This window comes from Tachyglossus aculeatus, unplaced genomic scaffold (assembly GCF_015852505.1).
Source record: "Tachyglossus aculeatus isolate mTacAcu1 unplaced genomic scaffold, mTacAcu1.pri scaffold_1_arrow_ctg1, whole genome shotgun sequence".
In the NCBI taxonomy this organism is placed as follows: Eukaryota; Metazoa; Chordata; class Mammalia; order Monotremata; family Tachyglossidae; genus Tachyglossus; species Tachyglossus aculeatus.
Window position 1 is genome coordinate 5912004 of NW_024044915.1, and position 15762 is coordinate 5927765.

Genomic DNA, 15762 nt, shown 5'->3' on the forward strand with positions numbered 1-15762 from the left:
AGATGGACATAGAGAAGACAGGTCCTGCAGTATCCTGGGTCGGGTATTGAGGAAAACAGCCCCACAGAGATCACCAACACGGGGTAGATGACAAGGAGCGCCTCCTCATACTGTGGCTATGGTGTCAAGACATCTTAGCCACTGTAGTTAGTGGTCCAGATACCATACCACCTTGGTTAGTCATTCACACATTATAACAGCCTTGGTTACTGGTCCTGTAGCCACCCCAATAAGCATCCAATACCGAACTAACTAGTCAATATGGTTGCCCCAGCAGCAGAGACCAGCAAACAGTCATTGAAAGGATAGCAGTGATTCTGCTTTCATCGGGTTGTTTCTTCTATTAATTTATAATAATCATGGAGTTTGTTAAGCACTACGTGCCAAGCACTGAATTAAGCACTGGAGTAGATACTATATAATCAGGTTGGACTAGGTAAGAGGGAATCTACATAGGAAGGAGTAGGATTTAAACCACATTTTACAGTTGAAGAAACTGAGACATAGATAAGTCAAGTGATTTCTCTAAGATCAGCCAGCAGAGAAGTGGCAGAGCCAGGGATAGAACTTGGGTCTTCTGACTCCCAGGCTTATGCTCTTTCCAGGAGGCCACACTGCAGTGAGAATATGGTTTCTTCATCATGCTGGATTGCCACAGGGCTGGGGTCTGATTTTTACTGTCCAACTGACCACCCATCCACCCTCATAAGAAGCTCCTGTTACACTGGTCAGGAAGATGGAAAGGACAGACTTTCCAAGACCACAGTAGGAAAGTGTAAGAGGCCAAGGCCTGTCACTGGCCATGCTTCTACTCTGGCCACGTTCCCCATCGCTACTCCCCATATTCCTTCCCATGCTCTCAAACTGCCCATGCTCTCAAACTGCCCATGCCCTCTCCTAACTATGCTCCCTCCTTGGTCATGCTCCCTCCCTGCACATGCTCCCTCCCTATCCTTTCTCCCTCCCTAGTCATGCTCTGTCTTGAGCCATGCTTTTTCCCTGCCCACGGTCCCTCCCAGTCCCTGCTCCCCTGCCCATGGTCCCTCCCTGGTCTGGTTCCCTCCGTCGTTTTGTTCCCTCCCTGGCTCTGGGCAAGAGAAGGTCAAATGGGCTTTCTCATGCCACAATTCAGCTTCCACCACCTGATACCGTTAAAAGTTTAATTGTTGAGACTCCTTTCCCCCATTCAAATGCTGACCTCATGGCAGGTCTTTCAAAGTTGATGATGCAATGAAGATGCACACCAACCCCAGGCATTCTATACAGAGGCAACGTGGCTGCAAACCCCATCTCAGAGGAGGAGAACAACCCTGATGGTAAATACAAAAGGAAAAGACTCTTTGCCATGGAAACCTCTTCTGAACCGACAGGGCCCTCCCCTATATCGGCCCTTCCCTCAAAACGTTTGCTGCCATCCTAGCAGGTCAGCTAGTGTTGTTGGGCCCGCCCCATCCCCCAAAGGAAAGTTGCCCCACCATTGCCGGTAGCCTCCCCTCAGCTTCTGGAGTCTCCTTCACCCCTACCAGGATCAAATCCACAAATACAGAAACCACTCCTCAGCCAGGCCCAAGCAGTCTCTTGGTGATATCAGACAGACACAGGTGGAGGGGCTCAGGGAAATGGGTCGAACATCAACTGATGGGGAGATAATAGCAGTAATAGCAATTAGCAAGTGTCACTGTGTGCACTGTATCTTACTAAAAGCTTGGGGAGTTCAAAACAAAGTGACATGCTGCTTGCCACATGGAGCTTATGTTCTCTTTGGGTAAGCAGACATATAAGCATTTATGGAGTAATCAAAATAAATTATTGAATGCTTGAGGAAGGGCATAAGTAAGTATATAAATGTTAGAGATGCCTGGTGAATTTATATGACTTGGGATGCTGGGAATTAACTGGGGAAGCCTTGTTGGAACAGGAGGACTTTGAATATGGGGAAGACTGTGGTCTGTTGGATTTGGGGTTGGGTAGAGAAAACAAGCATAAGCACGAGGATGGGGGTAGGGGAATCAAGTTGGAGGAACAGTTAGAAGGTTAGCTCAGGAAAATGAAGAGTGTGGGTTGACTAGTAGAGGTTGATGAAGGAAGTTATGTAAGATGGGGTGGACTGGTGGAGAGCTTTGAAACTGAATTGTTTTATACAGAAGGGAGGGAGCCAGTGGATGTGCCAAGGATGTCTTAGGAAGAAGATCTTTGCAGCAGCTTGAGGTATACTTTGAAGAGGGGACTGGCTGGAGGCGGGAAAATCAGCAAGGCAGTTGATGCAATAGTCTAAGGGTGATATAACCAGAGCTTTCACCAGGAGCGCAACTATTAGGGTGGAGAGGAAGAGACAAATCTGGGAGATGTCCTGTAGGAAGACTGGCAGGTTTGGGCTCTAGACTGAATGTTGGAGTTGGAAGAAAGCAAGGAATCCAGGAGAGTTCCAAGGTTATGGATTTCTGGGATAGAGAGCAGGGTGGGTTTTAATGTCTGAGATTGGAAAGTTAAGAAGATGAGTTGTTAGGAGAGATTAAGATATTTAGAAGATAAAATGAGTCATTTTCAGCATGCTGAGGTGGAGATACTGGCCAAACAACCATGGGAGATGACCTGGAGGCCAGAGATGTGGGATTGCAGGTTAGGTGAGACGTTAGAGCTAGAGAAGCAGCGTGACTTAGTGGATAGACCTTAGGCCTGGGAGTCAGAAGAAACTGGGTTGTAATACCTGCTCTGCCACTTGTCTGTTGTGTGACCTTGGGCAAGTCACTTTTCTTCTCTGTGCCTCAGTTACCTTACCTGTAAAATGGAGATTAAGCGTGTGAGCCCCTTGTGGGAAAGGGGCTGTATCCTACCTGATTAACTTGTATCTACTCCAGTGCTTAGAACAGTGCTTGGCACATAGTAAGTCTTTAACAAGTACTATTATTATTATTATCATTAGTGTGGTAGATTTGGGAGTCATTAGGGTGGAGATGGTATTGGAAGCCAAGGGAGCTGATGAGCTCCCCAAATCAGTGGGTGTATTGCAAGAGCCCACAGGGAGAACAACCCTCTCTCAATACCCACTGAAAACTGCTCCATCCATTGCTGACTGGGAAATACTGCACAATCACAAGAGTGTGTGCACGTGCCTGGGTACGTGTATACACTCCAGTTTCAGAAATACAATGATTCAGACTAATGAAAGGATCAGGAATTTATATTCTATGCTAACCATGGCTTGGCCTTCAATTGAGCTGACCGTGTCTACTTGTGACTGTCATCCACCAGGGCAGGGAGCCTATCCCTTGAGGAAAATTGCAGGGATTTCAGGTCCTTTTTGCACCTGCAGGAAGTCATTGCCCTTTGAAAGAAGGCGAATCCCAAGACCCCACCCCAGACAACAGCGAGCAATGAACATTCCCTGGGAATTGTTAAGGGCGAATGGAGAGGAGGCTGGTATAGATATGAAGGGAATGGCATGGCACCTAGTGGCGGTTCAAGAAATGTCACTATTACCACCACCACCGTTGCCTCCACCACGACATTAATTGGTAAACAGTGTGGCCCTTGGCTGTGGACCAGGTAAGCAGTGCAAGCATTTGACCTAATCCCATTTTGCTCCCTCTCCTCCTTGCCCCTCCTCCTAGTATTCAGCCTTGGAATGTTTCTGATTAGTCAGGCATTGACTATTGTTATTACTTACTTATTTCATTTATTGAGCCTTTCTGTGGGCCAAGCCCTGGGCACTGGGAAAAGTCTCCATGATGATCACTGAGGCAAGCTCCTGGCCCACAGGGGTTCCCAATCTAAGTTGGGGCCCCCTGGGAAAGAAACAGTAGAATAAGTACAGAAGGAGGGATGAATGAACAATGACATAAGGGCCATCTCCCAGTGCCCCAGTCATGCCATCTCCCCAAGCCCCCAGGATGCCATCTTCCCAAGCCCCTGGAATACCATCCTTCTGGACCCCCAGGGTACTATCTTTCTGAGCCTCTGGCATGCCATCTTCCTGAGTCCCCCAGGATGCCATCTCCTCAACCTCTGGCATGCCATCTTCCTGGGACCTCATGGTGCCATCTCCCAAAGCTCCTGCTGTATCATTTCCTCTTGCCTCTGGATGGCATCGCTGCCACCCTAGAGCCCTTGGCTGCCCGATCATCAGGGAGCCGACCAATCCTGCCTGAAAGACAGGTAGCCTGACAAAACCAGGCAGAAGCCAAACTGCAAGTCTCCCACGACCCTCTCGGCTCTCCAACATATGAGTGGGCCTGGATGGAGTAGGCAGGACCTAGCTAAGGGCAGACTACAAGCTCTTTGTGGGCAGGGAACGTGTCTACCAACTTTGTTGTACTGTACTCTTACAAGAATTTAGTAAAGTGCTCTGCACATAGTAAGAGCTCAATAAATACCATTGATGATGATAAAATTACTTTTATGAATAGCTTCTCATAGTGAGCATCCAGGACAGCGCTCTGCACACAGAAAGCATCAGGACAGCGCACTGCATCCATTGATGACCCTGCACCAATAGGCTTCCAGTAGAAGGGTCTGCATTCAGGAGACATCAGTACAGCACGGCGCTCACAGTAGGTGCCTTCTACAGTGCTCTACACACAGCAGGCACCAAGTACAGCACTCTGTGCCATAGGTTTTACTTTGTTTCCTCAGTTTCCAGGGTGAGTGGAGAAATCAGGATGGAATGAGAGAGAGAGTGCATCTTACGTGGCCCATACCAAATTCAAATACCCCAGTGCCCCTGCCCCCGGGCCCCAGGCCCTGCCCCAACCCCACCTACCAGGCTTCAGGCCCAGTACCCACCAAACGCCCTCCTGGATTTCACCTACCCTCTTTATCATCCTCTTCTGACTTTATTTTTCTTCTGACCCCACCGACAACCTCGAGCCAGAGACTGAGAGACTAGAGACTGTGGACAGCCACCATCACACTGCTCTCCACCCTGGACCAAATCTACACATAGGACTGGTTATGCTCGAGCTGCCGAATGCTGCTGGCGAAAGTCTAAACACCATGCCAACCTCGGTCACTTCAAGTTTACCCTTTCCTGCCTTAACTCAGGCCTCTTCTCTACCAGACAAAACTATTTCTCCTCCCTTATTGGCACCCATGCCCATCATCCCCGTCAGCTCTTCCGTACATTCAACTCCCTTCTCAGGCCCCCGGTTCCTCCCCCTCCTCCTTCCCTCACCCCCAACGATCTGGCCTCCTACTTCATTAATAAAATTAAATCCATCAGGTCCGACCTCCCCAAAGTCACTCCCCCACCTTCCCCAACCCCCCGGCTCTCAACACTCTCTGCTACTCTCCCATCCTTCCCAGCAGTATCCTCAGAGGACCTCTCCTCCTTCCTCTCAATTGCTACTCCGGCCACCTGTGCTTCTGACCCCATTCCCTCTCATCTCATGAAATCTCTCGCTCCGTCCCTTCTCCCCTCCTTAACTTCCATCTTCAACCGCTCACTCTCCACTGGTTCCTTCCCCTCTGCCTTCAAACATGCCCATGTCTCTCCCATCCTAAAAAAACCCTCTCTTGACCCCACGTCACCTTCTAGTTATCGCCCCATATCCCTCCTACCATTCCTTTCCAAACTCCTTGAACGAGTTGTCTACACGCACTGCCTCGAATTCCTCAACGCCAACTCTCTCCTCGACCCCCTCCAGTCTGGCTTCCGTCCCCTACATTCCACGGAAACTGCCCTCTCAAAGGTCACCAATGACCTCCTGCTTGCAAAATCCAACGGCTCATACTCTATCCTAATCCTCCTCGACCTCTCAGCTGCATTCGACACTGTGGACCACCCCCTTCTCCTCAAGATGCTAACCAACGTGGGCTTCACAGACTCCGTCCTTTCCTTGTTCTCCTCTTATCTCTCTGGTCGTTCATTCTCAGTCTCTTTTGCAGGCTCCTCCTCCCCCTCCCATCCCCTTACTGTGGGGGTTCCCCAAGGTTCAGTTCTTGGTCCCCTTCTGTTCTTGATCTACACTCACTTCCTTGATGACCTCATTTACTCCCACGGCTTCAACTATCATCTCTACGCTGATGACACCCAAATCTACATCTCTGCTTCTGGTCTCTCCCCCTACCTCCAGGATCGCATCTCCTCCTGCCTTCAGGACATCTCCATCTGGATGTCTGCCCGCCACCTAAAACTCAACATGTCCAAGACTGAACTCCTTGTCTTCCCTCCCAAACCCTGCCCTCTCCCTGACTTTCCCATCACTGTTGATGGCACTACCATCCTTCCCGTCTCACAAGCCTGCAACCTTGGTGTCATCCTCGAGTCCGCTCTCTCATTCACCCGTCACATCCAAGCCATCACCAAAACCAGCCGGTCCCAGCTCCGCAACATTGCTAAGATCCGCCCTTTCCTCTCCATCCAAACCGCTACCCTGCTCATTCAAGCTCTCATCCTATCTCGTCTGGACTACTGCATCAGCCTCCTCTCTGATCTCCCATCCTCGTGTCTCTCCCCACTTCAGTCCATACTTCACGCCGCTGCCCGGATTGTCTTTGTCCAGAAACGCTCTGGGCATGTTACTCCCCTCCTCAAAAATCTCCAGTGGCTACCAATCAATCTGCGCATCAGGCAGAAACTCCTCACCCTGGGCTTCAATGCTCTCCATCACCTCACCCCCTCCTACCTCACCTCCCTTCTCTCCTTCTACAGCCCAGCCCGCACCCTCCATTCCTCTGCCGCTAATCTCCTCACCGTGCCTCGTTCTCGCCTGTCCCACCATCGACCCCCGGCCCACGTCATCCCCCTGGCCTGTAATGCCCTCCCTCCCAACATCCGCCAAGCTAGCTCTCTTCCTCCTTTCAAGGCCCTACTGAGAGTTCACCTCCTCCAGGAGGCCTTCCCAGACTGAGCCCCCTCCTTCCTCTCCCCCTCGTCTCCCTCTCCATCTCCCCTGTCTTACCTCCTTCCTTTCCCCACAGCACCTGTATATATGTATATATGTTTGTACATATTTATTACTCTATTTATTTATTAATTTTACTTGTACATACCTATTCTATTTATTTTATTTTGTTAATATGTTTGGTTTTGTTCTCTGTCTCCCCCTTCTAGACTGTGAGCCCACTGTTGGGTAGGGACTGTCTCTATATGTTGCCAACTTTTACTTCCCAAGCGCTTAGTACAGTGCTCTGCACAGAGTAAGCGCTCAATAAATACGATTGATTGATTGATTGATTGACTGGTTCCTCCCAGAATGACCCTGGCCCTTCCCACAACAGGACCAATGACCGCAAGGACAGCTCCTGGCAAGCCATCCTTCAGACCACTCAGTGTCTGGTGGGTACCACGGCCAGAGACACAGGAACACGTGGTGAGGCAAAGGAACTGAGGAAGTGATGCAGTCAGTGGAGATAGAAGAGCCACTGAATGCGGTGACTGTGTCAGAGATCACCGTACAAATGGATTAGATCAGTAACACTGAAGCGGCAGATGGGTAAGTCTCGCTCACACACATGTACACACACATATACAGACATACACCTAGGGACATGTGCACACACATGTACATACGCAAACACACACACTCTCCCAGATCAGCCCGAGGGCCATGTGGACAGCATCTCCCAAGAGACCTGCCCCAAACCCTCCTGGAAGTGATAAGGACCCAGTGACAGTCTCAGAGACCAGAGGGGCAGAATCCAGGGATTCCCCCCGCCCCGGCAAAGTACCCCGGGCTGGTCCATGCCTACATGAGGCAAGGGCAGGGCGAGGGGGAGGAAGTGAAAAAGAGAACGAGGTCAATACACACACACATGTACACATCCCATGTGTCTTAAAGAGAATGGCACTGAATCAGCTGAACCAATCAGCACTGAACACACCCAAAGCATGGATTTTTGATTGGTTAATTCTGTCCCTCCGTGTCCCCCACTAGAATCCTTGCCTCCTTTTAGGGCCAGCACTTGTACAGAGCCATACACTCTGGTGTGAGCGCTCCCCTCGGGAGCACGGCTCTTTGTTGGCTCAAGTCCCAGGCCAGGGAGCTGGAGAGGTGGGGAGGCAGGGAGTTCAGGAGGGGTTTTTGTTGGAAGGAAGATCCCAAGCTGCTCCTGTCCCTCCCTGGGGGGCGGTCCTTGGGAGACCATGACTCAGTGTGTACCCCGGGGAGGGTGGAGGGCACTCCTTGCTGCATATCCCAGTGGCCCTGCACCATGGTAAATAATCCTAGTGATTGAAACCTACTCTGAGTCTTTCTGCCATTGAGGCAGGTGGAGCTCAGGGAAGACAGTAGATTCCATCCTGCAGTGGCAGCAGTGGTGATTGCTGGTCCGATCAGCCAGGTTAGTAATGCTGGGGAGGCAGGTGGAAGGAACTCACTCAGACACTTGGGCACATATATCTCCCCTCCCCAAACCCCACACATAGACAAAGCACACACATACATGCACACTTGCACAGGTATATGCATGTACACACATGCAGCCAACCGTAGTTTGGAGGCAATGGGCAGACTGGATCTTTCCATTATCCCTATGGACCCTACCCTACAGCAGCTCTGCGTACTTATATTGGGTCACTTGAGCCGGTCGGTAGTGGTATTTGTGAGTTCTAACTCGGTGCCAGGCATTATGCTAAGTGCGGTGGTGAGTGACAAGCGGCCTACCTTTCCATGGCCTCTGCCCCAACGGGACTCACCCCCTATGTAGGGAAGCAAAAACCCATGGGACAGTAAGAGGAAATTTGAACAACAAGGAGATACAACAGCAAGAGCAAATTTGAAAATCAAGAAAGGTTATTTCAGTGAAGAGCTTAGCATACCTAGTAGGGGATGCTACTCAGCGTGGCATAGTGGAAAGAGCCCGGGCTTGGGAGTCAGAGGTCGTGGGTTCTAATCCTGGTTCTGCCACTTGTCAGCTGTGTGACTTTGGGCAAGTCACTTTACTTCTCTGTGCCTCAGTTCCCTCATCTGTAAAGTAGGGATCAAGACTGTGAGCCCCACGTGGGACAACCTGATCACCTTGTATCCCTCCAGCGCTTAGAACAGTGCTTGGCATATAGTAAGCACTTAATAAATACCAACATTATTATTATTATTATTACTCTGGCTCTTGCCCACTCCAAGCAAATGTCATAAAACCACACAGGATCCCAGGAGCATCTGGTCACCAGGTGTGGGAGGCAGAACATATCCATGCCGCTAGAAGTGGCGAGGCTGGTCTAGAGACCCGATGAGCCTTGGTCCATCCAGCTCAGTTAAAAGCAACAGTGGTATTTGTTAAGCAATTGCTATGTGCCTGGCACTGTACTAAGCTCTGGGGTAGACACAAGCTAATCAGGTTGGACACAGTTCCTGTCCCATGAGAGGCTTGTAGTCTTAATCCTCATTTTACAGACGAGTTAGGTGAGACACAGAGAAGTTAAGTGATTTGCCCAAGATCACACAACAAATAAGTAGCAGAACTGGGTTTAGAACCCAGCTCCTTCTGACTCCCAGGCCCATGCTCTATCCTCTAGGAAACGCTGCTTCTCATAAGCAGCAGTTGGCACAGCCTAGGAGCATACAGCGGTGTTTTTAGGAGCCTTACGTCTCTTTCTTCTTCTTCCTTCCCTCTGCCTCAGTTTCCCCACATGAGAAACTCTAGACTCCCGGGGTCTGGAGTTTGGAGCAACAAACTTTCATTCATTGATTCAATGCATTAATTCAATCATATTTAAAAGCAATGTATCCTTTGGAGGGTATAATACAATGCCAAATAGACATATTCCCTGCCCACAATGAGCTCACAGTCTAGAGGGTGAGACAGACATTAATATACATAAATCAAGAAATGAATAAATACATAAATTATAGATATATACATCTGTGCTCTGGGACTGGGATGAATGTTAGAGAGCAAGTCAGGGTGACGCAGAAGGGAGTGGGAGAGGAGGGCTTAGTCAGGGAAGGCTTCTTGGAGGAGATTTGCCTTCAATAAGATCTTGAAGTGGGGAAGAACAGTTATCCATCTGATTTGAGGAGGGAGGCCGATCCAGGCCAGAGCAGATGTGGGTGAGAGGTCCGCAGTAAGATAAACATGAGTGTGGTAGAGTGAGAAGGCTAGCATTAGAAGAACCAAGTGTTATGATTGGGTTGTAGTAGGAAAAGTGAGGTGAGGGAGTAGAGGCAAGGTGGCTGAATGTTTTAAAGCCAATGGTGAGGAGTTTTTGTTTGATGTGGTTGTGGAAGGGCAAACACTGGAGTTTTTTGAAGAGTGGGGTGACATGTCCTGAACGTTTTTGTAGAAAAATGATCTGGGTTGCAGAGTGGAGTCTGGACTGGAGTGGGGAGAGACAGGAGGAATGGAGGTCAGAAAGGAGGCTGATACCGTAATCAAGGAAGCATAAGTGCTTGTTATTACCACTTCTATGCAGATGATACCCAAATCTACATCTCCATACTTGATCTCTCTCCCTCTCCAGTCTCATATCTCCTCCTGCCTTCAAGAAATCTTTACTTGGATGTCCTCCCATTACCTCAGGTTTAACATTTTCAAAACAGAACACCTTATCTTCCCACTCAAACTCAGTCCTACCCCTGACTTTCCCATCACTATAGACTGTGCCACCATCCTTCCTATCTCACAAGCTCATAATCTTGGTGTTTTCCTTAGCTCCTTTCTCATTTAACCCATATATTCAATCCATTACTAAATCCTGTCTTTCTCAGCTTCATAATATAGCTAAAATCTGCCCTTTCCTCTCCATACAAACTGCTATCATATTAATTCAATCACTCATCCATTCCCTCCTGGATTAGTGCATCAGCCTCCTTGCTGCCCTCCCGCCTCTGTCTCTCTCCACTCCAATAACAATAATAATAATGATGGCATTTATTAAGCGCTTACTATGTGCAAAGCACTGTTCTAAGCGCTGGGGACATTACAAGGTGATCAGGTTGTCCCACGGGGGGCTCCCATGCTTCACGTTGCTACCCCGATCATTTTTCTACAAAAACATTCTGGACATGTAATCCTGCACCTCAAAAAACTCCAGTGGTGGCCCATCTACTTCCACATCAAATGAAAACTCCTCACCTTTGGCTTTTAAAAACTCCACCACCTTGTTCCGTCTTACCTCATCTCGCTTCTCTGCTTCTAAACCCAGCCCACACACTTTGCTCCTCTAGTGCTAACGTTCTCACTGCGCCTCGATTTCACCTATTTTGCTGCCAACCTCTAGCCTACATCCTGTCTCTGACCTGGAATGCTGTACCCCCTCAAATCCAACAGACAATTACTCTCCCTCTGCTTCAAAGCCTTACTGAAGGCACATCTCCTCCAAGAGACTTTTCCAGGCTAAGCCCCACATTTCCTCATCTCCCACTCCCTTCTGTATCACCCTGATTTGCTCCCTTTACTCTTGACACCTCCCAGCCCCAAATATACATAGTTTCATTTATTTGTATTCATGCCTGGCTCACTCCCCAGACTGTAAACTCACTGTGGGCAGGGAATGTGTCTCTTTATTGTTGTACTGTACTCTCCCAAGTGCTTAGTACAGTGTTCTGCACACAGTCAGTGCTCAATACAACTGAATGAATGGGTGAATGAGTAATGTCATAGTAGTTTGGATGGAGAGGAAGGGGTGGATTTAGAGATATAAAGGTAGAACTGACCGGATTTAGTGATGGTTTGAATATGTAGGTTGAATGACAGAGAGGAGTCAAGGATGATGCCAAGGTTAGGGGCTTATGAGATGTAAGGAAGGTGGTGTTGCCAACAGTGATGAGAAAGTGAGCGGGAGGACATGGCTTGGGTGGGAAGGTAAGAAGTTCAGAAGGGAGGACATTCAAGTAGAGATGTCTGAAAGGCAGGAGGAAATGCAAGACTGCAGGGAGGGAGAGAGATCAAGACTGGAGATGTAGAATAGGGTATCACCTGTATAGAGGTGGTAATTAAAGCTGTGTGAGCGAATGAGTTCTCCAAGGGAGATTATAAGAAACACAAGGACTTCAATTCTACACCTGTTCTCCAAGCCATGAACAGTCTTTCTCTGCTTTCCTGATTTCTAGAGACAAAGTTTATCCTCAGTCTGGAAGTACCTAGCTCACTCCAGCTTGGGTGAGTGAAGAGACTGGGGATACTTGGAGGGATCTGAGGGGAGATGGGAGATCTGGGAAGACTGTGAAGATTAGGAACACCTGGGAAACAGTGGGACTATGGAGACCTGGGTAAATTGGGGAAAACGGGAGATACTAAGGAGATTTGGGGAGACAGGGGAAATCGTCCCTGCAGAGTGGAGCAGAGAATGTGACAGAAGAGGGGCTGGGGTGGGGGCCAGGTTCGCTGTTGTCCATGTCACGTGGTTACCCTGGGCACTCAGTCCTCATACCTGGTGGACATGGTTGGGCTGGCACTGCCACGGGCCTGAGGGCAGAATGCACTGCCCAGTGGCTGTAACCACTCAGACCAGCCACTCTCCAAGGGGCGCCAGAGGCAGCTGGGATGAAATAATTGCTGCCCCATGAATGGGCAGAACATTTGCTGCTTCCCATCCATTTGGCCCTAGGTCCTGATTTGAAGGTTGGATGCCTGTGCCCATGTGCTGCCTCACTCTGCTGGCTGCTGGGGAAAATCTGATCAGGAGGGTAATAGGGAGCAGAAGGAGCAGGGTATGAGACATGAGGCCTACAAATCCCTGGTTCCCCTCCAGGAAACCCAACTCCTCACTGAGGGCTCTATCAACTCCCAATCAATCAACAATCAGTAAATCATTCCATGTTATTTATTGAAATGTTACTCCATACAGAGCAGTGTATTAAGAACTTGGGAGACTGAAGTAGAGTTGGTAGACATGTTCTCTGCCCACAGTGAACTTTCCATCTATAGAAGGAGACAGACATTATAATAAATTACATATAGGGGACATAGTAAATTATAACGATATGTACATAAGTGCGGTGGAACTAGGGTGAGTATCAAAGTGCTTAAGGTGTACACATCCAAGTGTCTGGGAGGGCAGATAAGAGAAATGAGGGCTTGGTCAGTGAAGATCTTCTGGAGGATATGTGAATTTAGGAGGGTTTTGAAAATGGGGAGAGTGGTGGACTGTCTGATATAAAGAGGGAGGGAGTTCCAGGCCAAAAGGAGGAGGATATGGACAATGGTAGGTCGTGGGATACATGAGACTGAGGTACAGGGAATTGGTTGGTGTTAGAGAAGCAGAGAGTGTGGGTTGCATTGTAATAGAAAATCAGAGAGTTAAGTCAAGGATAATACCAAAGTTATGGGACAGGGAGTTGGAACTCTACAGTTGGAGTTGGAAGATAAGGAGTTTTGTTTTGGACACACTAAATATGAGTTATCCTTAAGACAGGAGGAAATGTGAGAATGTCAAGAAGGATAGAGATTAGGACTGGAGATGTAGATTTGGGAATCATCCACATAGGGATAAAATTGAAGCTGTGAGAGTGCATGAGTTCTTCAAGGGAATGAGAGTAGCTGGACAACCGAGGGGAATCCAGGACTGATCCTTGAAGTACCCTCACAGTTAAAAAGTGAGAGGCAGTGGAGAAGCCTGTGAAGGAGACTGAGAAGGAGCTACCAGAGAGATAGGAGGAGAACTAGGAAAGGACCTTGTCAGTGAAGCCAAGATTGGATGTTTCTAGGGTAGGTGATGGACAGTGTTGAAGGCAGCGGAAAGGTCAAGAAAGACTAGGAAGGAATAGAGGTCTCAGGATTTGGCAAGAAGAAGGTCATTGGTGACCTTAGAGGGAGTCCCATGATGAGTTGACAGAATGAGGAAGGTGGGAATCAATTCGAGAACTTTTTCTGGAGGAGGTGAGCTTGTAATGGGGGCTGTGATTGACCTGAGTCTCCCAGACCAGGGGTGAGCCAGCTCAAGATGCTGTCTTTCACTGACAGGTCTTCCAGGATGCTGGTAGGTAACATGTGCTACTGTCTTCCTGCACACCAGCCTTCCGATTTAGGGGTGGACCGCCCCACTACCTTCTCTGTCCCCTCTCCATTCCTGACTCTTCTCCCAGTGACTCAACACAGTCCATACAAACCCCCTGACTCTCAGGCTCCACCTCTGAGACTCCCCCAGTGACCCAGTAAGGACCATCCAGCAACCCTGACTCACCCAGAAACCTGTGCCATGAAGTGACCAGGTCGTTCCAGGAAGTTTGGCTAGCTAAATGGAGGGGAAGTTCCTAAAGGATGTGTGTGTGTGTGTGTGTGTGTGTGTGTGTGTGTGTGTGTGTGTTGGTGATGCACTTCCCCTCTTTGACCCCTGCCTGCCATCAGGAATTCTTCATCCCGGGCACAAAGTCTGTTTCCCGTGCCTCTTCCTTCTAGCTGTTTTGCATGCCCCTTCCCTCCAATTGTTTCCTGTACCTCTTTCCTCTAGTTATATCCAGTGCCCTTTAGTCTTTAGTTGTTTCTGGTGCCCCTGCCATTCCAGCTGTGTATGGTGATCATGCCTCTGCAGATGTTTCTCGTGCTCCTTGCCCCCCCACCTCTATCATTTCCCCATGGAGACAAGAAACCAGACCAGTGGCTCCACATTCACACTCCAAAGCATCGCCAACGCTGGGCAGCAGCGGCTTCTCTTTGTGCTCTTCCTGGGTCTGTACCTGGTCACCGTGGTGGGGAACCTGCTCAGCGTCCTGGCCATCAGGACAGACTCTCGCCTCCACGCCCCCATGTACTTCTTCCTCGCCAAACTGTATCTGGTAGATATCGGCTTCTCCTCTACCACTGTGCCCAGCCTGCTGGGGACACTCTTCACTGGACACCAGGACGTTCCTTACCGTGGCTGCCTGGCCCAGATGTATTTCTTCATTGCTTCTGGGGCCACCGAGAACTTCCTCCTGGCCGCGATGGCCTATGATCGCTACTTGGCCATCTGCAATCCGCTGTGTTACTCTGTGGTCATGAGCCCTCAGCATTGTGTCCTGCTGGTGGTTGCCTGCTGGCTGGTTTCTCACCCCCACTCCCTGCTGCACGCCCTCCTGATGACCCAGATGACCTTCTGTGCCTCCCGTGAAATTCCTCTCTACTTCCATGACATCTTACCCCTGTTGAAGATCTCCTGCTCCGATCCTCACATCAACTTCCTTGTGGTGCACACAGAAGGGGCCGCCATAGTCAACAATGCCCTTCTGATGGTCCTGGCCTCCTACACCCACATTATCACCGCTGTTCTGCAGGTGCCCTCGGCCCATGGGAAGCGCAAGGCTTTCTCCACCTGTAGCTCCGACCTGGCTGCAGTCGGGCTCTTCTATGGCACTGTCATTTGGGTCTACTTCCAGTCATCATCCAACTTCTCCTCTGAGCAGGACATCGTAGCCACAGTCATTTACACAACTATCACCCCGCTCCTGAACCCCTTTATCTACAGCCTGCATAACAGAGACCTACACCAGGCTTTGCGCTCCTGGCCCTGTGCCCTCAGACCCTGAGTCCCTGACCTTGGTCCCCAGGTTCCTGAGACCCCAGCGTGGACTGGTGACATGGGCTCTGTGCCTCCAAACCCAGTCCTTCACCCCCTGTCTGTGCCCCTGACCCTACATACCCGATCCTGCACCCTAAACCTCACAGACTCTGTGACTCTAGCTCTGTGTCCCTTGTTTTGCACCCCCAACCTTGTGCCCCCAACTATGCATCCCTAGACCATGTACTCCCTGCCCTTGGCAGTCGGGACATTGTTTGGGGAGCCCCTCTCGAAGATCAAGAACTTGGACCATGAGCCCACCAGAGACGCTACCTGATGGGTCTCTGACATATTTATTGAAAACACGCTCCTCTCACGGCTTGCACCCACAATCTGGAAGGTCATCA

At 49.6% G+C, this 15762-nt stretch overlaps 1 protein-coding gene across 1 annotated transcript; it reads left to right on the forward strand.

Moving 5' to 3' along the window:
- The first annotated feature begins 2580 nt into the window (after positions 1-2580).
- On the forward strand, positions 2581-15383 carry LOC119923526 (olfactory receptor 1361-like). The gene is made up of 4 exons (XM_038742891.1): positions 2581-2624; positions 7219-7310; positions 14027-14033; positions 14411-15383. Exons 1-4 carry the CDS (start codon positions 2581-2583, stop codon positions 15381-15383), a joined length of 1116 nt encoding a protein of 371 aa, XP_038598819.1.
- Positions 15384-15762: the final 379 nt, after the last annotated feature.